The sequence below is a fragment of the Eucalyptus grandis genome, chromosome 5 (genome assembly GCF_016545825.1).
Source record: "Eucalyptus grandis isolate ANBG69807.140 chromosome 5, ASM1654582v1, whole genome shotgun sequence".
Classification (NCBI taxonomy): Eukaryota; Viridiplantae; Streptophyta; class Magnoliopsida; order Myrtales; family Myrtaceae; genus Eucalyptus; species Eucalyptus grandis.
The window spans coordinates 11089075-11114350 of NC_052616.1; the positions used below are offsets into that span (position 1 = coordinate 11089075).

Sequence of the window (25276 nt, forward strand, 5' to 3'; positions counted from 1 at the left end):
TAACAATCAGGATTGCATGGGCGACACATGATTGTACATTTAATCTAATACCATGAACATTATGTAGATACATATCTCAAAATGTGAATTCAACGAATGACGTGCGACGAATGACGTGCGGCGCTTAGTTATTTACAAGAGTCACTAACCCTCGTATTATTCAAATGTACATCAACAAAGGACCAACGAAAACAACATCTTAAACTAGGCCAAACACCGTTGTCCAATCTGACAAACCCATAGCAACAGATTGCAACTTCATATGTATCGCAGGTCTAGAAGCACTTTCAGTCTACAATGGATGGGCCAAATTCATCGAACTCCGCCTTCGATATCCACATCCACATCTGCATCCAATATAGTTTTAAAAACCAAAATTGAGTATTACAGCTGCGGATTGCTGTTGTTACATATCAAATGAAAAGAATAATGCCCATTTTTTTTTCTGGTCGCTTATTGATAATTGACCAATATTTTAATAAAATTGCCGACGTTTTTAATGTTCGACGACTTAATTTGAGAGAAATTCGTAATGGATTAATTCGAGGTCAATAATTTCTCGAAATAGTTTGTACGGGTTCATAAGCACGGCACGTAAAAGTTACTAACTCAATAGAAACGTTGTCTGACCAAAAAAAAAAAGAAGTAGAAACGTTGACAACAATTGTGACAGAGTTAGTGTGACAGTCTAATTTTCCGCTTCTGTTTTCAATTAAATAAATCGGGCTTTTCGTCGACGTGTTTATAGCGCTATTCTCTGAGTTGATTACTCATGATATAACTTGACTAATTAGGAAAGTTATTAAAGGATTTTGATGCAACAGACTTGAGAATTCGACCAGGAATCGATTGTTAGACCGTGTTAATCTACAAGGATCAGTTTGGCACAGTCGAAAATCTATCAGAAATCGGAAATAAGTCGATTCGATAGACATAAAATTAGGCTTGGGTGATTCCAACTAATTACAAATTTCTTGTCGATCGGCACTAAACCAAATTTTCTGTTGTTTTGGTACCCTGTGCTCATAATTGAAACCTCAAGATTTTTCACGACAATCGAGAGTCGTCAATGTGTCGAAGATGTATATTGTGGCTCGGGAATAATCGACCACGGGTCAGTGCACCAAAAATTCCCAAAAACTAACCGATAGTTTAAGTTGCGCTAAAATCACATTTTGATTGAAATTAACCGAGGAAATGATGTCGATTACAGAAATTAAGAATTGTCACGTGTCACAATTCATCCCAAGGACATTGTTGCATCTTTTCAAAATTTTTTGATGATGGAAATTGTTCATGAAATGTGCAAGATCAGCAAATTAAAAGAGCAATGGAATTACCACATTTTAAGTAGGATTTAAAGGTCTCTAATGTGAAGCAATTTAAGAGGTATTATAAGTTGTTACTAAGGGACTTGACCCTATTGAATTAGATGTTAGATTGGTAATTAAAGAAAGAAAGAAGATAAATCTCCTCAAAAGGAAATTCGTAGGAATCCTCTCTCCTACAATTTCACCTCAATTTCCTTGGTATTTAATAGAAATGAACTTGGAAAAGACAGAGGGACCACTTGATAGGGAAATGAACTCAATCTCCATGGGAAAAAGCTACGAAAATTAACTTCAAAATTCGGATTCAGCAGTTTACATGAATTCAAATCTTTTCTTTCATCTTAATTAGAAGAGACAACGTCGGAAAACCTTGCGGGGCCTATGATGGTAATATGTGGCCAAAATTTCCATGGAAAATTAGGCCAAAAGCTGAAGGAAACTTCAATGAAACTTTCAAACAATTTCCAGTCTCCTTCCCCACCCTTTTCTCACGCATGGAAGTCTGTCTGCTGTATTTTACACGGCAACTTCCACATTTTCCTTTCTTCCTCTTATTTTATTATTCTCCCTTGTATCTTTCAACGTACAAGCTGTTGCTTTCTCTTCCCTTGAACGTGCAACTTCCATTTCAGCTCCCCTTGGACGACAAAGCAGCGACCGAACATCAAGGTCTCGAGTGTTCCTCCCTCCTCAAGAAAATCCGAGACTTTGTGTGCTGCTGTGGTGGTCGCTCAACGACACATCTAGCCATTGTGCCGGGTCCAAATCATCGTCAAAAGCCTCCAAGGCTGTCCTTGTGTTGCCGTCCGGCTAGAAGTGAAGATCGCTATTAGTTTCGGTGGTGAATTGTCTTTTAAATCTGGACTAGAGGTTGAGTACCTCTATTAGGAATTCGTACAAGTTAAAAATATGTAGATGACGTTAGATATGGATGGATGTTGGTTAGGGATGTTATGATGGCCATAGAAAAGCTTAGATAGTGTTTAGAGAGCAAGATAAATGTCGTGGAAGAAGATTCGGACTAGAACAGTAGCTGATTTCTGAAATAGTTTCCAAGACGTGTGTATTTTGCTAATTTCGTAGACAACTGTGTGTTGCGATTTTGAAGGAATTTTATTCTGAAGAAAAGTTTGGGACATCCTAAATAGTAATATATATTTTTCTTATAATTTTTAGAAATTAAAAAGATGACGATTTTAATGACGTCATTCTCGGAATAGTAATTCGGACAGTTTTGTAACTCTTGACCTGTTATGATTCAGAGGGCTGTTACTGACATTTCAAGGTCGAATTTCCAATCGGTTTCTTCATGAAAGTTGTTCGTTATAGATTTTAGTTTAACATACTTGAATTTCAAATCAAACGGACTAGATTTCGACCCAAAAACGAACTGATTTCGATGAGTTAGGTTCTCTGGAACTGGACCTGATTTTTGTGCTGGATAGAGAGAATTTCTGGGCCGAATCCAGAGGGATCTGTATCTTGGTGTCTTCATGAAAGATGTTCTTTTAATAAAATTGCCACCGTTTTTAATGTTTGACGACTTAATTGGAGAGAAATTCATAATGGACTAATTTGAGGTCAATAATTTCTCGAAATAATTTGTATGGGTTCATAAACACGACACGTAAAAGTTACTAACTCAATAGAAACGTTGGCGCATTTGAAAAGAAGAAGAAGAGCCATATGATCTACAGTAAGCAACTTAAATGAGAACTGGTGAACGAAAATGAGTTGATATCCTCATCAGAGAAAACCAGTAAGTTGCAAAAATTAAAATCAGTGTACCCGTATGAGATTGGTAAATTTAAGATGTGTGTAAGATGACAAATTAAAGTCGGTAAACTATTCCAAAAATGAGAAATTTAAAAAAAAAAAGCCAAATAAATTTTGGTAAGTTACGGAATTGAGAGTAAGTAGTTATGATAATTTAGTTAGATAAAAGTTGGTAAATAACTCAATCGAATGTGGATAAATTTACGTAAAAGTGATAAATTGACGACCTTGAAAGAATAATTAACGATTCGAGAGTTGGTAATTTAAAAAATATATCAATATTTTACCAACAAATTACTGAAATATATTTTTAACAAATGGTTTTTAAATCTTACCCACATCTTCACATCAGCACACAAAAAGATCCACTTCTTTGATGGAAAGAAAAATGAATAAAGGAGTTGTCCATATCGTATCTATCTTCTACCCAGCTCAAGTCGGGAAAAAGGGACTATAAAAACTCAAAATACGTATTTTAGTACTTAAGAGTTCAATCAATGCCGAACGGAACATAGCGGATACCAATAGCCGTCATGAAGCAATTGTCGGGAAGTTCCAAAGTAGAAGATTAGATATTTTCCGACTGATATGTCGAGTTACTTGCTGAAACGAGCCAAGAGAAGCGACGTTCCTCCGATCCAGACGGCGTACTTCCTCTCAGGAAAAGCTTCCACTTTGATTTCGGCGCTGGAGGGTGCGAGATGGGCAATCTCTTTGCTGAAGCGTTCGGCCATTCCTGGGAACACACTCGATCCCCCTGAGAGCACCATGTTCCGGAACAGGTCTTTTTGGATGTCGGCGTTGCACTTCGAGATCGAAGCGTGTGTGATCTCGTGAATTCCAGGGGCGCTCATTTGGACAAGCGCTGGATTGAACATGAACTGGGCAAATTGGAAGCGCTCGTTCCCGATAGTTATCACTTGTCCATCAGGTAACCTGTACTCCTTGATTGTTGAACTGCTTGTGGCAAGCTCCTGCTTGTGATCTAGAGCCACGCACGTGTGATTCTCCTTGACTTCGCGGATGATTGGTTGCTCCTCGGCGGGGTTAGAGACATAACCTCTTTGGCTCAAGATCCCTGTTAGAAGCCGTGTCAGGTACTCCGTCACGTTCCGCCCAGCGAGCTTAAGCTCCTGGATGGCGTGGGGCAGCACATAGCCATTGTAGACCGGAGCAGCTTGGCTCATTTGGTAGCCGGACTTCAGCATGAAACCCAAATAATAAGAACGACGCATTTTCGTCATCACCGAAACAAACTCCATTAGAATCTTAGAATTTGTGTACTCAGGTTGAAGCACGAGCCTGAAGTCTGGCCTGCGGCGTAAAGGGAGAGCACAGCTTACTTGGAGAAGCACAAGGCAGGGACCTTGAAGGTTTCGAACATGATCACCGCGGCCCTCTGCCATATCCAATTCAAGTTAAGGGGTGCTTTGCTGAGGAGCACCAGGCGTTCTTTAGGAGTGACGCCCAGCTGTTGGTCGAAGGCGTGGTCCTAGATCTTTTCCATGTAGTCCCAATCCTCAAAGATTCCATGGTCTCCGGGGTACTTCAAGTTCAAGCCACGGTTACACCTGTTATACTAGGCATCGTTCCCGGCGTACAACACGCCGTTCCTGCCTTCGCCGATCTTGACACCAATGATGCTTGGGAAGATTGCCTTCGGCCTGTCATCCCCTGCAAATCCGGCCTGTTCAAGATCATCAGTGCGCGAGCGCAAATGCTGATCACTACACAACGGCCATAGTCCATGAACAAAAGGCCAGCAATGCGATCTCAGCTTGACTATCAATGACAACGGTCTCGACGTCCATTTCCTTTCGTTTCCGTGCGTCTCTTCACCGTGCGGACTGCTTTCCCCCGCCACCAGCGATTTTTCTTTTCGTTCATACCCTGCAAGAAGAATTCCCGGAGACACCTCTGCGCAGAAGTGCGAGGAACTCGGAGGTAACGAGGCCCTTCTATCGTGCGGCCTGATCACCAGCCATTGTCCTGTATCTTCTCCTCATCCTCTTCAACAACAACTACAAGTTCCGAACGACCATGTTTTTGTGTTTTCAGGTCAACGCAGAGAAAATTAATGAAGAAAAGGCCTCAATCCAGACACCACCCTATCTTTCTTATTTTCCTGGCTCTACCTAATCCAGTTTTGTCTTCGCTAGACAAATAATATGTTCCACGCGACCTAATGAATTATTGGCCGAATATTGCTCACGATTTATTCTTCGTCGGTTCACATAAACCGCCTATGCATATGAGCATGTTTCATACATAAGCCGAACTCATTCACCATCCGATATAGTTTTATCCATAACGAACCCGGATTACATGAGCCGACTTCATTCCTGACGAAACTATTCGAGGGCGAGTCTCTACTTGAGCAACACATAATGGGGTCTATTCTATCATTTGCTAAATACAGCAAAGTCTATTATTTTATCGGATTTGTTTTGGCCATGTAGTCGTTACATTCGTCTCTTTATATTTTAGCAAGATGACATTTTGGCCAAAAATCGTTAACGTGATGGTCTAGTCAGTGCTGACTGCCTACATGACATGACTTGCATTACATGGATGATTTTTACAATATTTTAAAAATTCCCCAATTATTTTTGTTTTTCTTTTTCGTTTCTTTTCTATTTCCTAAAAAAATGGGGGTATGCGCATGGTCGGCGGCTAATAGATTGTTGGCCATAGGCGAGGGCTGCATAGATCTAGCGAGGTGAGGTGCAAAGGTTGTTGCAGTCGCTACCTCACATAAATTTGGTGAAGCAAGAGCCGAGACGGTCTCACCTAGTGGCCAATGAAGGTCACTGGCCATCACCAAGGCCTAAACAATTCCCATCAATCCTTTCTGGAAAATGTATAGTTAAAAAAAGAAAAGAAAGAATAATATGAAAAATTGATATATTTATTAACATTTAAAAAAGTTTACAAAATTACAAAAATTGTTCACATTAGCAAATTATCAAATATTAGAATTAAATTGGTTGATTTAAAAAGTTTAAAATTAAATTGGTCATCATACATTATGTTTAAGACATATTGGACAACTATGGGTTGAGGTACCCTGCACATGCGAAGGTTTATTGATGAAATATGACCTTACAGTTCAATTCATCTTATACAAACGGAGTTCACGTCAGCATATTACAATTGGGCAATATAAAAACGTCTCCTTACATTAACCCATTTAAAGGAACGTTTGGGGGCAAATGTGTTGAAAGCGTGCATCATAAGTACTATACCATCATTAAGGGGCTCAATTTTGAGCTCGTTAACATATTTAATTACACATACATTCAGTCAAAAGTTTAAGATAATACTTATGAGTCATTTGGGATAGAATAACTATTTCACACCACACTTACTCTTTGATATGAACTTTTTTTTTGTAAAACTCATACATATATCTCAATAATCTCCCATTTATATGTGAGCCTAGTATAAAATATGTTCCAGGCCGAGAGGCCCTTAAAGTGCGAATACCCATTTACAGACCATTACCAATACTAGGTCCATAAGTTGCTGGAACAGATTTTATACTAGGCCCGTAAAGCATGGCAGCCTTATTAGTTTCCCGTAAAGTGCGAATACCCAGGCCGCCCTCATTTTTGGGCAAGCATACATCTTTCCAAGAAACTTGAGCTCCACCAGCACCTAATTTGGGACCCTTCCATAAAAATTGTCGAAATATCTGTTCTATACAATTGAAGACCGACCAAGGTAGGATAAATACACTAGCCCAGTAACTTGGATATAATGAAATACTGACTTGATGAGCTGCAACCGGCCCGCAAAAGAGAGGAAATGATGAGTCCACGATTGTATTCTAGCAATAATAGCATTAACGAGGGCAATATAGTTAGCCTTACCCAACTTGGTGGCAATAATAGGCACACCGAGGTACTAAAAAGGCAATGATCCCAACTGGAAACCCAAGCAGTTTAAAATATTGTCTCGAAGAGTCAAGGGGCCTCCAGATAAGGACACTTCACTTTTTCCAAAGTTTGGAGTAAGACCACTCCAATTAGAAAATCTATCAATACTTGCCTTGAGGAGATTGATAGAAGCCATGTTTGCCTTCGCAAAGAGGAGAACATTTTCTGCAAAGAAGAGATGAGAAATCCTAGTGGGCTTACATCACCAGAAGAAACTGAAGTTCGGTTGACGGGTTTGTACATTCAAGATACCGGAGAAAACTTCCATGATGAGTGTAAAAATGTAGGGAGACATAGGGTCCCCTTGCCTTATACCTCTGCCACTTGGGAAAAAACTATGTAGTTCACCATTCAAAGCAATGGAGAATTTGGGCGATTGAGTGTACACCATAATACGGTCAATCATCTCAACTGGGAAGCCAAAGGCTTGCATGGTTAAGCCAAAGGGATGTCCAGGTCTTGGTATACTTCTATCTCGTGATTGCAATATGAAAATGACATCTTTTTGTGACACTGATTATGCTACTTGTCCAATGACTAGAAGATCTGTTACTGATTTTTGCATAAAAGTGGGAAAGTCATTAATTTCTTGGAAGACAAAGAAGCAATCAACTGTATCACTATCGTCTGTAAAATCAAAGTATCAGGCCATGGCAAAGGCTACCTGTGAAATAGTCTGGATACAAGGACTACTCTCGAACCTTGGAGTATAGGTTAGTGGACCAAGTGAATTGTTCTGTAATAATGATGCTGCACTTAAATTAGCGGCAAATCCAATTTTTCATGAAAGAACAAAACATATAGAAATGGATTGTCATTTTACTCGGGATAAAATCAAAGATGGAGTTCTCGTGACAAAAGGAATTGGAATAACGGAGCAACTTGCAGACATTTTCACTAAAGCATTATGTAGGAGACATCATAGGTATCTATTGAGCAAGCTAGGTATCCTCGACATTTACAGGCCACCAGCTTGAGGGGGAGTGTTGGAAATATATCTTGTATATCTCGAAGATTCCGATTGTATCATTCAGTCAATCGTGGATTAGTTTTGGTAAATAGGAAAATAGGAAAATAGTGATTCATTTATTATTTTTTCCTGTTTTATTTTTTATCTCTTACATTATAAATCTACCGATGTAAGTGTATACAATATACAGAAGAAAGCCTTTTTCCCAAAACCTCAATTACGCTTTCTGTCGATATTTACATTTTCTGTCAAACATGAAATTTAAATGGATTTTTGGGCTGCACTGGGCTCTCTCGGGTAAGAACAGTGCCCAAGCCACCCGGGCCGAGCAAACTGCCTACTTGTGGATCACGTCTCTTGTCAAGAAGGGATGTGTATTAGCCATGAGGCTTAGACCACAGATGCAATGGACATGAAGAGCTGAAGATAAGGAAACAAAGGCAAGGAAATGCAGTTGCCCGCACAGGGAGCATTCAACGCAAATGGAGGTGCGAACGCTACTTTTATCTAACACAGGAAACCTTAATACTTCCGACATTTCAAGCATTAACGCAGAAAAACTTATAATACAACTGCATATGAATTATTCCTAATTTTGTGAAAACTCAAAACTGTTGTTCCTCTCTCATTTTCAACTGTTCCGGAAAGGAAGACACAACGAGAAGCAATATGTAGCTAACAAGATGCAACAAAATTACCCTCTGACTTCCCTATTCAGCTTCTTGTGTCCGCCGACAATAATTGTGGCAGAGCTCGAGCTCCAGAATGATGGTTTTATTAATTATCAACAAAATCTGGGTGGGATTGCAGGTATGGAAATTTTTTTACAAAAACTGATGCGAAAGCCATCATTTGGTAACAAGCCATTTGACATAATCACAATTCCTGTCATATTTTAACCTGCCAAGAAACAAATCGCATATACCGCCGCAAGTTTTTGTTATTTCGGTCCTGTTAGATGTCTTGTATTCCTAGAGTTACCCAAATAAAAAATAAATCTCTTTGTAACTAAGCAATGAAATCTTGGGAAATAAAAATCTTGCACTCCAGAGAGATGCCTAAATAAAACTGCAACCATCAAATCTGGAATCATTATCCATCAAGCAGTCCACAGTGACGGTGTACACTACACATACCACAAAATAGACAAAACAAAAACAAACGCAAACAAACTGCCAACCAAGCCAAATACCATCTGCCCACTCTCACAATCCAAAGCCACAAAATGCAGGGAGGTTTTGGGGAAGAAAAGAAGAGGGCGCAGGGCGTGCGGGGAGGGGGAGTAAAGGCAGCCTCATAAATTGCAACTACATATCTAGAAGCACTTCCTGTGGACAATGGATGGGCCAGATTCATCGTACTCTCCCTTTGATATCCACATCTGCATCCAAATAATTTTAAGACCAAAATAAGCATAAGAATTTCCGTCCTATACAGGAAGCAACTTACAGAAGACACATGGCAGAAAGACCACTAGGAGAAGTTTTGGATCCTCCAGGAGTTTGTGTTCTCGGTACCACATTACTCATCATGACCATTGACCTCATTGCTTGTAACACTACCTTTATCGTCAGTAACAGATGTTTGTGATTGACAAAGAAAATAAATAGCTAGGAGGACTCGATCCTTTCTCAAGCTCCTATGCCACTTAACCGTCATGCTTCAACCGAAAAACAGAAGGTTAGGAAACTAAGTTCAGGAAACCTCAACACCATTTTCAGTTGCTACTAATTTGAGAAACCCAAGAATTTTGTTTTTTGGTTTATTCTTCCCAATTAACTGATTCTCTCCTCTATTGAGAAATTTTGAAGAAGCTTACCACAAAAAAGAAAAGAAGCAGCAAACATGAATTTTTCTAAAAAAAAACTCGGGCTTTCTAGAGCTACATGTTTTGATCAGTACCCAATAGATTACAACAGAGACAAAAGATCTCAAAATAGAGATTAGATTAATATAAGCAATATGTCTGTTACCTGCTGAAACGTGCTAAGAGAAGCAAGAATGGACCCTCCAATCCAAACACTGTATTTTCTTTCTGGAGGAGCTACAACCTTGATCTTGACACTGCTTGGTGCAAGAGCGGTGATCTCCTTACTCATGCGGTCAGCTATTCCTAGAAACATAGTAGATCCACCACTAAGCACGATGTTCCCATACAGGTCTTTCCTGATGTCGACATCACTTTTCATGATTGAATTGTACGTGGTCTCATGAATTCCAGGTGCTTCCATTCCAATAAGCGATGGTTGGAATAGGACTTCAGCACATCGGAAACGCTCAGCTCCAATTGTTATTACCTGTCCATCAGGTAACTTATAGCTTTTCTCAATTGCTGAACTGCTTTTAGCAGTTTCAAGCTCCTGCTCGTAGTTGAGAGCCACGTAAGCAAACTTCTCCTTAATGTCCCTGACAATTTCACGTTCTGCTGTTGTGGTGAATGAATAACCTCTCTCTGTCAAGATCTTCATCAGAGCATCTGTGAAATCTTGCCCAGCAAGGTCAAGCCGAAGGATGGCATGGGGCAGTGCAAAACCTTCATAGATTGGAACCGTGTGGCTAACTCCATCACCAGAATCTAGCACAACTCCTAGACAAGAAAAATAATTCCTTTGTCAAGACAACATCACCTACAAGAATCAATTTAAAGTTAAGATATCAGCATGCATAGACGCAGTATAATACAGGATTCATTTGTTGTCAGAGTACCACTTTCACCAATTTATGAATTCTAGGTCCGACAAACCTGTAGTACGACCACTGGCGTATAGGGAGAGCACAGCTTGTATGGCAACATACATAGCAGGGACATTAAATGTTTCAAACATGATCTGTGTTGTCTTCTCCCTGTTTGCTTTAGGGTTGAGGGGTGCTTCAGTAAGGAGCACCAGGTGTTCTTCGGGAGCCACGCGAAGCTCATTATAGAAAGTGTGATGCCAGACCTTCTCCATATCATCCCAATCGCTAACGATTCCATGCTCTATAGGATACTTCAAGGTAAGAATACCCCTCTTAGACTGGGCCTCATGTCCAACATAAGCATCTTTCTGGCCCTTACCGACCATGACACCCGTGTGCCTCGGATGACCAACAATACTGGGAAAGAGAGCCCTTGGAGCATCCTCTCCAGCAAAACCAGCCTGTCAAATCAGATCATCACATGAGCACAGGTACCACAATGCACCCCAGGAAAATCCACAGCAATGTACATGTGCATTAGTATTCTCACCTTAACCATGTCAGTTCCATTATCGACAACAAGGGCCTGAATGTCTTCTGTGTCTGCCATTTTCTAATGCTGATCAAAGGAGAAACTCTAACTGATTAATATGAGAATAGGTAAATTTTAATAGATCCACAATGATGTTTCATCATAGAAATATCCGAGGACAATACATAACTATCTAATGAACTGCACACAACGATCCAACAAAGCTAACTGCACTGAGCTTTTGTAGAGACACCAAGATAAATTTCCAGGGAGATCTAAGCCCATACCCACGAACAGAGATACCTTTAGTACCTTTCTTTTTTGGTTGGTACTACTCTATTCTTACTCTAATTTTTATTCTCATACTTTTATCCTGCTTACTTACAGGGTGTGGGAGTCGTAACCCACTTTTAAAACTAAATCGGCCCACCCCAACCCCATGAGAAGGTAAGCATTCAAATCCTTACCTCTCCTTCTATGTTGAAAGGGTGACTAGTTTACCTTTAGTATCTTTTTAATTAAAAAAAAAAATAAAGCCTAAAGGATATAGTTTCAATTACGCAGGCTCTAATCCTCACCGTCCAACACCAAAACAATGAAATGCTAACTCCAAATAATACACTAGCCAGGACAGAAAATTCAAGAATTTTAGAAGAAATCCTCCAACTGCCGTAACAGTAGAGGAAAGGAATAACAGAGAGTGACAGGAATCTTAAAAGACATTCATGGATTCTTCAATCCATTATAGTCGTCGAGCTTTTCTCATCCAACATGCAAAAATAAACTGTAAAACCAATTAACTAATTAAAGAAATAGGATGGTGGAGATAGTCTCAGCCCTCCTAAGAACTCTAAACTTTTACATCGCAAGACATTAATTTTATTATGTGTGAGGCAGACATTCCCTGCTTTTCTTTTGATGGCTTCCAAAACCTTGATTGCTGATCATGCTTTAACTCGAAACACCACAACAGATCGCTTTTATCTACACCAACTCCGCATCTGTTCACCGAAGGAAAATCTCCTCCTGATGCCTCGAAACAGATTAAGCTAAATCGTCCCGAGACGATCCGTTGATTCAGGGGAAAGTTCCGCACGCGCTCAACAATCGGCAAAGCCATCGCACGGTCCGGAACGTTGAAATTCAAAGGCGAACTGCCTAAACCACCTCCTAGACTTCCAAAATTCGACCGGTCACACGCCAGCGCATCGGTCAGAACGGACGAAGGAACGAAACCCAACTTCGAGTTACGTGCGAAAGGGTCGGATTCCATTCGGTTTACCTTTTCGTTCTCTGATTCAGAACCGAGCGACAGCGTCCGAAGCAGAAGCAGAAGCAGAAGCAGAAGCAGAGAGACAAGCTGCAGTTCAGGGTTCAGACACGCCCGACCAACGACACGATCGTCCATGTGTCGTCCACGGCAAGAAAGATACTGGACTCTTACGGGTAATTTCTGAAGATTCGAAAGAGATTTTATACTTATTAAAGAGCAAAAGTAAACAGAAAAATTAAATGATTTTATACTTATTCATCTTTGTTGTTAGGGTCTCACTGATCTTCTTGATATTTTTCCTTCCATTTCATTAACCTTCAAGCCCTTCTGCACCATTAACCCTTCTCATTTCTTGGACTTTGAACACACTGAAAAGACATTGAGATAGGGAGAGAAATGACAAGCCAACGGATTTATCAACTTACTTTGTAGTTTAACTAAATTCGTAGCATTTAAGAGTGCGCATGATAAAATGTCTGGAATAAAATTTCTAGAACAGAAATTGATTTCACAATTTTTATTTCAGAAATTGAGAAGTTAAAAATTTTAGCTTATGATTTCTTCTTCAAATTTATTTCTAGAATAAAAATTTGTTTTAAATAGAAAAATCAAATTGTGTTACCAAACATATTTATATTCCAAAAAACCGAGAAACAGAGAAACAGATAAATAAAGAAGTAAAAATTTTATCATGCGCACCCTAAGTGAGCGAAAAAAAGTTTCATCAACTTATAAATGAGGCTAAGGTGTCTTCAACGGTAGCTTAAGGATATCATGTGAGACACTAAGGGTGCGTTAGTCATGATAAAATTCGGGGTATGATATAATTTATTTTATTCTACGTTTGATACTTGCTTAGGATATGATAAAGTTAGATATAAAAGGGATATAGGCTGGTTAAAATTATCTCATAGGGGTGGGATAAAGGTGGATATGATTTATATTGTTCATAATAGGAAATTTATTTTTATCAAATAACAAACTTATTAAATTAAAAAAATTAAAATTATACTTCAATATAAATAATATTTCAATTCTAATTTAAGATTAAAAATTAAAAATTAAAAATTATTTTTTAATTTAATCTTTATTTTAATTTATATATTCAATTTTAATTATATCTTATAATAAACATTCAATCTATAAATTATATATTTATATTTATTATATACTTTAGGTATTTTTGAATTTTAGGTATATTAGTACAAATTACTATTTGATAAAATTTTATTAAAGAATGATGAAAGGAGAAACAAAATAATAAAGAAAATAATTTAAAAAAGAGGAAAAATAAAATAAAAATAAATTAAGGAATATGTCACGAGAGATTTTCACCATCTCCATTTATGAACTTTTAGGTTAATTTACAATGATATGACATTTATTTTAAAAAAATGTACATGATATGATGTAAATATATTTAACTTTAATACTGTGATTCATCAAATAGTAGATAGAATATAGAAAAATTTCAAGATTTCATATCCTATCATATCCAATCCTATCTTAATTAGAAATCCAGACGTCAAAACATAGCCTAAGAGAGCGAGTGGAATGACAATCAACGGATTTATTAACTTACTTAGTTGGACTAAATTTGTGACATTTAAGTGAGTGAATAAAAAATAAAAAATAAAAAAAGCTTAATGAACTTAGAGGCTAAGGCATCTTCGATGGCGGCTGGAGGATATCATGCGGTTTTTAATGTCTCTTTGCCTCATAGGCGGGGTTGGGATATCGATTGCCCGAAGGCCCACATGGCAGTAGCGCAAGAGAGAGTGCAGGCAATCCAAGAAGAGATCGGCTAGGCCAAGAGGAGCCGACTGTGCTCATGATCAAATTCATTCTCCTAATAGGGTAACCTGTAGTGGCATTTAGGTTTTATTAGATACGGTTTTTATAATGATATAGGCGTGTTAAAATGGGTACACAATCCATTTATGGACCCGTGTTTGCTTAAATGGGTCGTTAATGGGTTATGCCTTATTTTCCAAAGCACCAATGAGTTTTAAAAATAAAAGGACTAAAATATTTGAATTTTAAATGGGTCTATTTTGTACTCATTTAAGACTCATCCATCAATCCATTAAAGATGAATTCATAATTTAGTCTTCCCCACCCCTTTTTGCTTCTAGGAATCTGATTCGCCGCCACCTCCATTGCCCGTCGTTACTTGCTGCCGCCTATCGTCGCCTCATTGCTGCTTGCCACCACCCATCGTCACCTTGTTGCCGCCATCGTCGCCTTGTCGCCCCCCATCTCTAGTGGCCGAGGTTGTCCGACAACTCAATCGTCATGGTGTCGCTTGTCTTGCACGGTGGTGCTCGTCTTGCACTTTTGCAAATAAATCTCTCCAGTCAGCCGTCACCACCAGCGGTAGGGTTCGGGTCGGCGAGGATGGAGGAGGGTTGCTTGTGCTAGTCTACACCAGATTGAGACGATCGCCAACCCCAAGGGGCTCTGTGTCGTGTTGCAAACAGGTAATGATCTCTCTCTAATATACTCAGTTTTCCTTTGTTCCTGAAGACTCAATAAAACCAAGTCCGATTTATAGATTCACCGTTTAGTAGTATGAAATTGAAGTTTTTTGTTGCGAATAATGTTGATTTGAACATCTTTTACCATGTTTAAACTGGCGAAACCATCGAAATAGAGTTTAGTTTGTAACTGGGATCTCGAACCGCATATCATATCATGCGTTTGCTAAAATGCCTGAAAGAAGAGACGGTGAAAATTTCACGTTTAAATTTTTCGAGGTCGACGGAACGAGTGGCCCAGAAAGTTCTAAAAGAAGGTAAGGATGAATTTGATGACTGCTGCGATTTTTCAATGTGAAAAGCAGTTGCTCTTTCGACATCGTATTCCTCCACTCTGTTATTAGAGCTTTTTTCGGCAGTCCCGTCTACTTCTGGAGTCATAGACGGAATGCTATATTTTCTTCACAGGTGAAATGCTGTAACGATCCCTACATTGTTTATGAGTTTGCTTATTCGAAACAAACAGAATGTGAGCTACATTATTTATTTAGCTAGCGTTAGTATTTTTGGGATTTTCAGACGAAAGTTAAAAGGATTAAAAATTTATCTTTCAATTCGGAGAGCTCCACCGGGAAAACACTTCATAAACTTATCCAAAATGCCAATCAATCTTATATTATGAATTGCTCTTGGTCCTAAATCTCTGTCTTACCAAATTTATCTATGTCAGATAAACCGGAATCTCCATTTCCATAATTAAACTTCAAGAATCACATTACTTAATTAATACATGCCTTTTTTTTTTTTTTTTTTTTTTTTTTTATGTTTTCTTCCCCATCAATCATAAATAACTCCAAAAATCCACTATGGTTGTCATAAAGAAACACACCCAAACCAAGCAAGGGAGGGAGGAGATTGAGATCAAGAAAATCACAAACAAGAGCAGCCAGCAAGTCACCTTCTCCAAACGCCTGTCCGGCGTCATCATCGTCTTCTCTCAGTACACAAGCTTCGGACACCCGAATGTCGACTTCGTCATCGACTGTTACATCCGTGGAACACACACAAATCCCGCTAGGCTGGAGGTGAGGAAGAAGGAGCCGTCACGGTCGACTAAACAAATAGGTTGGCCAGTGAACCTCTCTGGATGCAGAAGAAAAAAAGGAATTTTTTTTTTTTGAAAAAGTATAAAAAAAGTTGAAAAATTATTGATTAGATTTGTATTGCTTGCAATTATTTTAGTACTATAATCTTTAAAAAAACATAAAAATAAGTTTTCCTAAATTTGATTAAATATGAAAATATTTTATTAATATGGGTCGGATTGGGTATGGGTCGGGTATGGGTTGAGTTGGGTATAGGTCGAAAAATTTACATTAGGCATAAATAGATTAATGGGTCAATTTGGTCGGACCATTAATGATCCAACTCAAACCCGACCAACCTTAGCTCTAATAGGCATGTAGTGCAGAGAAGCATTCTTGGATATGTTTCTTGAACTTATGAATCATTTGGCTCTCTATAATTTGCTTCTATATAATTCCTAGCAAGATCATTTTTATATTTGCCAAAGTCATTTGGCTTTATATAATTTGGTTCTATGTAATTCCTTATATGCAATTCCATTATTCTATACCAAGATCAATTTCTGGCAAATAGATTTGTCAGGATCATTTAATGGCAATGAGTATGATGCTAGTGAGGAGGTGGGAGTAAATAAGGAAGAGAAATGGGGATGTGGAAGCTAGAATTTTTTAAGAGAGAAGCTCTTATAGTTGTATTACTAGTTATTGGGATACATATGAGAGGAGAAAGCCTCTTTATATATAAGTACATGACTAACAATATCCGTCGATCTCTTATCGATTGAACAGTGTAGATTGCACCTCTTATTTACCAATAAGGTGCCACCTCCCTATTGACCAATCACTTGCTTAGGAATTCTCTAGAATATGGTAGAATTACATTATTGCCCAGCCTTGGGAACTTCTAGAGAACACTAGAGAGAGGTCCACCTCCTCTTCTTGGATGGTTCATGGTCCCTCGATTCGGTCATTCTTCTTTTTCAATGGCAAAATATTTGCATGCCGAGAAGGCTATTAATTTCACTATCTTTGATAAGTTTGTCCAATTCTGCTTCAATTTGAGCTTACTAGCTCCTGATGCAAACACCTTTCAGCACTTGCCCCGCTGCACAGTGCACAGAACATGAGAGAAGCAAATTAGCTGGACAAAAGGCAGCAACCCTCCGACTTACCCTCCAAAGCAAAACGAATAATTTAATGCCATGGGAAAACCAAACAACCGGGAATAGTGATTTGCCAAAATAGAGGGCAGGTACTCTCCTAGGGAGGTATCGACGATTTGGCAAGTGACGAGGGGGATGGTGGAGGTGTTGCCAGTGCCAAAGATGGTCGCTTAGGCCCATCCAATCAAAGTTGACTATGATTTCAGGCTCTTACTTGAGAAAATAAGCACACTTTATGTCATTATTTGGAATTTTTTTCCAAGACATATTAAATGTGATTCTTTTATGAAAATATAACATTCACATGTATGACATTAAGAAAAAGCATGAGTATTTTGTTGACAAAAAACCATCACAAGAATGTGCTGATTCGGTCCATCCAAAATTTCTTTGATGTAATGAAATAGTTATAAATTATTTTTTTTTGTTGCCAAAAATTAAATAAAAAAAAATCTATCTATTAGATATATAAGAATTGTAAATCCCTCCATTGTGCCAATCTAAATTTGCCAGCCAAAATTTAGGGCTACGACGAATTACTCTATTTGAATATTTTGAAAAACTTCTTGAATGCTGACTTCGATTGTATTTCATTTTAAATATAACTACTTTGCTATAACAAATGAGAAAGTTAGAAAGGATGCCAGCTTGGCAATGGCCGGCAAAGGAGGTGGACACCACTGGGGAGGTCACAAGGTGGTCGTCGCACCGTCGCACTGTCGCACCGCCCTCTAAGCGCACCGCACACGGCGGCGCGCTTGTGGACCGGAGCAAAATTTGGTTGCACTCGGTGTCGGAGGAGTAAATTGCAAAGTATTTTGAAATGTCTGGGAGAAACTTCGCATTATTCAAAAGTCTGGGGGGCAAATTTGTCAGAACCTAATAAAAGTGGGGCAAAGATCGCGAGGCGGGGCATTTTGCTGCACCGAGAGCGGCGGCGGCGGCGGCGACGGGGCGGAGCAGCCGCTTTAAGCACGAGAGCGCGCTAGCTTCCGTCGGAGCTCGTGATACCAATGAAGCAGATCGATTCGCTGTGGCAAGAGGTTCGAGACCTGAGCCTCGGCAACGCCACCGCCATCCGCCGCCTCGACTCCCCTCCGGCGCCGCTCGAGTTCCTCCGCGACTTCGTCTCCCTCAACAAGCCCTGCCTCATCTCCGGCGCCGCCACCGCTCACTGGCCAGCAGCCGCCCTCTGGCGCGACCGCGCGCACCTCACTCGCGCCCTCTCGTCCTCCTCCGTCACCGTCCACCTCACCCCCAACGGACGCGCCGATTCGCTCGTCCCGATCGATGGCGGCTCCGCATCGTCGTCGCCGCCGCCGCCGGCTCTCTGCTTCGCCTCTGCGCACGCGCAGCGCGTGCCGTTCGCGGAAGCGCTGGACATGATCTCGAGGAGCAGCCGGGAGAGCAATTTCGTCGCGTACGCGCAGCAGCAGAACGACTGCTTCCGATCGGAGTACGGTCCTCTCGCTCGCGATTGCGATGGGCATGTCCCGTGGGCGAGCGAAGCCCTGGGCTCCCTGCCGGAGGCCGTGAACCTGTGGATCGGGAATCACTTCTCGGAGACTTCTTTTCACAAGGATCACTACGAGAATCTCTACGCTGTCGTCACCGGCGAGAAGCATTTCCTGCTCCTTCCTCCGACGGATGTTCATCGTATGTATATCGAAGATTACCCCGCGGCGCAGTACTCCTACATTAAGGTCGGTTTCGGAATTGCGATCGGTTATAGTTTTGTTGGTTTGAGGTGATTCTTGACACTCCTTTCGGATTGGATTGGTGGGATTTGCAGGAAACTGGGGAATTCAAGCTGGAAGTCGAAGAACCAATCAAGTATGTACCTTGGTGCGGTGTCTATCCTTATCCTTCTCCGGAGAACTTGGAGAGCGAGATGGCGAAGTTTCCATTGTATTTCAATGGTCCCAAGCCATTCGAGTGCACAGTCAAGGCTGGGGAGATTCTTTACCTGTAAGTGTTCTAGCTGATTTGAATTCAGTGCTTTCGGTAGGATGGTGAGAATTTTTGTGCTTGGAGGAAAGAATGTGGGAGGCATTGGGACGTTGTATTTGAGCACGATCGGTTATAATTCTAGATGATTGAAGTTATAATGATAGGATCCATCGAATAAAGTAGATTCATTATAGTGGCCAAGTTTCGTAAATTTAGTGCTTTAGCTTAATTAGAGACATTTTCGATTGCCTTGGAGCGTGTTTTTGGACAGAAAGTGTTATCAATTAGTAAGCAATCATGATTGAGGTTATAATGATAGAATCCGTCAAATAAAGTAGATTCATTGTGATGGTCAAGTTTCGTATTTTTAGTGTTTTAGCTTAGTTAGAGACATGCTTGGTTGCCTTAGTGTGTGTTTATGGACAGAAAGTGTAATCAATTAGCAATCAATCATGATTACGGTTATAATGATAGAATCCGTCAAATATAGTAGCTTCATTGTGGTAGTCAAGTTTCGTAATTTTAGTGTTTTAGCTTAGTTAGAGACATGCTTGGTCGTTTTAGTGCGTGTTTATGGACAGAAAGTGTTATCAATTAGTAATCAATCATTGTTTAGATGTGGGCCTGCTGGCCATTCCTACTTCTAATGAAAGATAGCAGTTAAACAGCAAAACTTCGAGGCTGCAGAGTTGATTTACAATCTGTGTCATGCTATCAGATAGAGGTGTCCCAAAGTTATCATACAAGGGATCATGATACAAAGTGTCTAGATATTTTTTTTTCTTTAGATAAGTTATGGTTCAATATGTTTTTGAAACTGAGGAGAGGAAAACTGCATCGGAGCATTCTTCTTGGTGTATCCATTGAGGCCAGTTCATTTGGGATTAATTAAAAGTAAAAGGTACTTTCTATTTTCACGCCAAAACTGAAAATATTATATGTTAATCACATGCCAAAGTTCATATGTTATGAAAGTTTCAGTGGTATTGGTTTGCAAAAAAGTGCATGAACCGATAACTTCTGATCTAGCAAAAAAAAACAAGTAAAAGTTAAACCAGACATGCAAATTCAGAAATTCTATTGGATTTACTTCTGAGATGTAGTTAGTCATTAAATTGATACTTAGATAGCAAAAGTCGTCTTGGTGTATGGGATCGGCTTTTCTGGTTATATATATGGATCTGGAGATAATGTGCCAGCTTCAATTTTCTTTCCCTTTCTGGGAATCACATTTGTGTGTGGCGAGTTTGTGGGAGAACTGGTGTTTAGTCGTTCATGTTTATGATATTATGCCCAGATCAATGGTGTTCCTGTGGTTGAGTGTAATGCTGACTAGTGCGGCCTATCTAATACTCACGTGACTCTGTTGCAGACCAAGTATGTGGTTTCATTATGTCAAACAGACTCCAGATGACACAGGACTCACCATTGCTGTTAATTATTGTAAGGATGCAGTATTTCATCATTTCTTCAATTAACTTCATAGTGATTATTGCAAAAGAGCAACAAACTTCATGATGATCTTCAGGTGCTAAATAACAAGTGCATTTTTCAGGGTATGATATGCAGTTTGATATGAAATATGCATACTTCAACTTCTTGCAATCAATTGAATACCAACCAATACATGACTACATGGGGACTGAAGAAGAGTCTGAAGATTTATAATCAGTCTAGATGCTGTTGTAAATCAATGTCTCAATGAGCTGTAGCCCATCATTTCATCTGTGAACTTCTTTATTGCTTTTCTCTGGTTATGGATGGAATCTTCATCTGAAGCTTGCCTTGAGATGGTTATGAACAAGGAAGACAGTTTAAAAGGTCCCTGACTATCAGCAAGTTTAATTAACGCTTGGAGAACAGGATCTCAGATTAGCCTTACTGGTGCATTTACTTCTTCACCAGATTGGGTCAAAGGTGAGATTTAAATGCCAATCCCTTCCGCATGGATGGACTACTTCTGTCTTGCTACTTCTGTCTTGTTTTTCTTTAAAAACAAGGAAATATAATTTCATTGTTGATAATTTGAAGCTACCAAACAGTTTACCTGACCATTTTTTGAAATATATTTGACTTTGCAGGTTTTCTGTCAATGCATCTTGAAACTGCTTATGACTGAATGGCCTCCATTGAAGTTTTCAAAGAAATTTGAAGCTACCAAGCTGTTTATCAGTTTTGTTATGGTCTATATCAAGAGGACATCATTCCAGAATGATTTGTGGTTCCATAAATATGGAACAAGTTGCTTTATGGTTTAGTAATAACTCAGTTTATTGGGTATGCCAGGTTCTACTTGCTTCTTCACCTCTGTAAGTTAGGTCTTAAGCTGGTCTTGCAGGTAAATGAGCTTTACGTCTAGTTAATTATCCAAAGAGAAGTCATCCCGTGCTGCAAGGTTCTAGGAGACGTGTGGGAAGTTTCCAAGCCATAACTTTCTTGGTGTTTGATGCTAGGCGAGTAGTATCAGAGCCCCAGGGGAAAATGAAGAGAGAGGGCAGTCTTTTTTCCTTCTCTCTCTTGTTTTCTTTATCTGGTATTGTTTCGGTTGTTCAACTATCTTGGATTCTAGGCGAATTAGTCATCCTGAATCAGTTCGCTTGTGAGTTCCACTGCCGATCTCCTTGAAGCTGTGCTTTATCCTGTCTAGCCCAACTCCTTTTCATGAGACGTTCTTTCTTTTTCGACGAGGCCCAAGTCCTATTCTGTTTTTGTCTGAACGCCTCTTTCTTCTCTGTCCCTGTGTGCGTTCATTCTGTTGTGCCTTTTCCCCCTTGATGTCTGGTTCTCCCACGAGTGAGAGGCATGCATGTATTCTACCTATCAATAATGCTAGCATAAAATAGTTCTCAACTTGACCTTCCCAGGGAAGAAGCGGACACATGATCAATAATTTACACGAACTAGAGGCCTTTATATCATCCCTTCGACAGACGAAGTACTTGACTCTTTAAGCAGACATTTGGAGGCACAAAAGTTTCGTAAATTCCGTTTTGCCGACCATTAAGGTAAGCTACAGTCAATGAGTGAGGTCTCAGTAGACTCATACCGCATCAGGACTGGAGCGGTCCCCAGTTCTCTCTCAGTTGCCCTGACGAAACGGTGATTGAATGTGGGTTTCCTGTGCCACATACCAGGTTAATATCTGTTATCGGGAGTGAATGGCGGCCATGGTTCTGTACCTTTGTCGATTTGCATCTGCTCGTGCACTGTTTGAATCTTTATCTTTGTTTGTATATTACTGGTCCCGAAACTCCTAGGATTTTTTTGCCCACCTTCTCTTGAAGTCAATGTTCAGACCTTTGATATGCCGCAGGAGATGTCCATGGAACTCCTGAGGGCGAAGTCTTGTGACAGCTCGCGCAAGATATTTGGTTAGCATTGACCTTATTACAATGTATTATCGATGGGTGATATTATTATCGTGTTAGTTCCATTTATGTATGGATGGGTAGAAGATATGCCAATGTTTTGTCACATTGCATGAGGGTTTCCTCTTGTGGTCCCACGCATCATGTTAGAGACATGTTGCCAACACACACCAACCCCACAAATCCATATGGTTGTGTACCCCTCAGTTAACGAGAGGAGGAAGATGATTCACTCATACGCCGGTGCCGGTGGGTTCCTCCTTGTATTGAGCTACGACCATTCTTATCATGCAAGATCCGCCACCGAGTTTGCGACGAGACAATCATTGAAGGCAAAGATTTTTGTTGTTCTCATGACATCTATTGGTGTCAAGTCGTGCCAGAAATTGCCTGGTTGCAGTTGCTCAGGACCCCATTGAATTGATGATCATGGAGTGCTCATTCCCATTCCCTGGCTTGATTTTTCAGGTTCGTCCGAGGTGTTTTTTCCCTCGCATTATCCCCAGTCAGTGAACAGAAGATATTTCGACTTCGACTGAGCCGCAGTCCCCGCCCATCCTTCTGTCTCCTCGATATTTACACGTATGGATGCGTATGTATGAACGGATGTCAGTATATGCATTAGAACCAAGCAGAAAGGATAATTCGATTTGTCTATGGATCTTTTGCTTTATATTACGATACTTAAATCCTGTTTTCGAGTTTCTTCTGAAAGCAAGGTGAAAGGTTGGTATATAAAGAAAGAGTTTTGAACCTAGTAAGAAAGAAAGAAAGACTTTATCGGAAGGGATTCCATGCGTAACAATGTACAGGTCAATGCAATATGATTGCGACATAAACGATTGAGTATTTGCGACATAAACGATTAAGTGTATGTATGTATAGACAGTACCGTTGCAGAAAAAAAGAATTATAAAGATTTTAACAATAATTCCAACATTTAAGCTTTTACAATTATGCTTTTATTAAAGCCCATGCATAATATCAAGATGGATAATCACCATACAGCCTTATCAAAAAAATAAAATCGTCGTTCAATAGTAATTTAAGATAACAAGGTGATTCATTAAATCTCTAAGATTTTTTTCAAATTTGAGGTTTAGGCTTTCTCATCATATACCCAATTTAGTCATTTCTCGATACCCCAATATCTTCATTTATTAAATTAATTTCCTCGAATGTTATCTTTCTTTTTTCACTTTTCTTTCTCTTTTTCCAAGTGGAAAAGGATTTATGCATACACATGTATGAGTCTAATCAGTCATAAACTTATTGCATGGATATCAATTTAGTCATTAACTTTTCAATTTTGTCAATTTAGTTCAAAAACCTTTGTTTGAAATTCCAACGTAGTCCTTGTGGTAAATTTTTCTCAAATATTGCCGGTACTTCCCACTGTTTTCACCGAGAGGACCTATGGAAGAATCTCCATCTAGGTATCTCTAGTAGAAAGGGCCTCAAGCATTTTGCTTTTTCTTCTTCACTGAAGGGTCATCTTCATCTTCGGGAAGGGCGGGAAGGGCTGTACAAAGTTCACACCGATAGTCCACATTCTAGTAACACTATCTTGTAAGTGGATCTTTGAAGTAGTAAATAGGATTAGTATTTGTACCAAAGGAGAATGGCCAGTGATAATTGGATTGCCACTTTAGCAATTTCCGGCATGGATAGATTGAAATGACTATATTAGAATTTTGCGTAAAAGATTTATGGTTAAATAGATATAATTGAAAAAATTAGAACTGAATTGGCTTCCTCAAGTAATTGAATAATATTTCCCCAAAAATGGGTGTGTCCCAAAATCTTCCTAATCTAGCTATATTTTGCATTTCTTGCCCATAATAAATATATGTTTATAGATCTTATGGACCATCAAATTAGCTTTCGACATTACGCCCCAGAATTATCTCGGCTAAGAGTTTTTTTTTTCTTTTTTGAGTTTTCGAAAAAGAAAAGGTAAATGCATCCAAATGGATAAAAAAGAAAAATCATGAGGTATGTTAAGAATCGGCCAACCTGGAATGTAGCGGGAGAAGAAGACAATCTAATATTTTTTTTTTTTTTTGGTCGGTGAAGACAATCTAATATGCCAGGTTTGAAATGGATTGGACAGGCAACAATCACCAAGCATTGAATGGATTGGGAGAAGTTAGATAGATGTCCTGTTTCTGGTCATGGATAAGGCAGGGCCGATTGTGGCCGGCAGAAAACCATTGAGCCTCCGGTCAATTAATCACCAGTACAAAGGAAGTAGTATTATTTTTTTGTACACGCAGAAAGTATTTTATACAACGGATATAAAACGTGACAGTGAGCAAATGGTGCGATAAATCAATTGCCCTTCTTTGCAATCATAAATTGCACCCTACGCCATGCGCATATTCATTGCAATCTTGATTGATCAATCATACCACGTGTTAATTAGTGGTGTTTCCGCCGCACTATATAACTTGTCCCATCATTGGGCATGTAGATTAGATGCAGAGAATTCATTGACAATTTCATTGTTATAGGACTCAAATGAGCACCAATATAATATTTTAATCATTTAAATCATAAATAGATCATATATAGATCACTTACATTTTGAAATGGGTCATGTATGAGTCATGTACATTTTAAAGAGATTAGTTAAATTGGTCTTAAATGAATTGGACTAAAAAACTAATTTCCAACCCAACTTCCCACTTTAACTTTAAATTTTTATTTTTTTACAAAAATCGAAATTATAATTATT

General features: G+C 39.3%; 3 protein-coding genes and 1 long non-coding RNA gene across 4 annotated transcripts; 2 read left to right on the plus strand and 2 right to left on the minus strand.

Moving 5' to 3' along the window:
• Window positions 1–3611: 3611 nt before the first annotated feature.
• LOC104444176 (actin, muscle-like) lies at window positions 3612–4513 on the minus strand. Its single transcript, XM_018874761.2, has one exon. The coding sequence runs from the start codon at window positions 4511–4513 to the stop codon at window positions 3704–3706; it is 810 nt and encodes a 269-aa protein (XP_018730306.2). The 3' UTR covers window positions 3612–3703.
• Window positions 4514–9190: 4677 nt separating this feature from the next.
• On the minus strand, window positions 9191–12653 carry LOC104444177 (actin-7). Its single transcript, XM_010057807.3, has 5 exons — window positions 12506–12653; window positions 11242–11310; window positions 10759–11152; window positions 9989–10602; window positions 9191–9396 (listed from the first exon to the last, which is right to left on the minus strand). Exons 2-5 carry the CDS (start codon window positions 11299–11301, stop codon window positions 9331–9333), a joined length of 1134 nt encoding a protein of 377 aa, XP_010056109.2. The 5' UTR covers window positions 11302–11310; window positions 12506–12653; the 3' UTR covers window positions 9191–9330.
• A 1970-nt stretch (window positions 12654–14623) lies between these two features.
• On the plus strand, window positions 14624–16534 carry LOC120293108. The gene is made up of 2 exons (XR_005550775.1): window positions 14624–14976; window positions 15855–16534. It is a non-coding gene; the product is annotated as an uncharacterized LOC120293108 (long non-coding RNA).
• Window positions 16535–18126: 1592 nt separating this feature from the next.
• On the plus strand, window positions 18127–21762 carry LOC104444179 (bifunctional peptidase and (3S)-lysyl hydroxylase JMJD7). Its single transcript, XM_010057808.3, has 5 exons — window positions 18127–18924; window positions 19014–19189; window positions 20544–20614; window positions 20727–21088; window positions 21253–21762. Exons 1-4 carry the CDS (start codon window positions 18235–18237, stop codon window positions 20837–20839), a joined length of 1050 nt encoding a protein of 349 aa, XP_010056110.2. The 5' UTR covers window positions 18127–18234; the 3' UTR covers window positions 20840–21088; window positions 21253–21762.
• Window positions 21763–25276: the final 3514 nt, after the last annotated feature.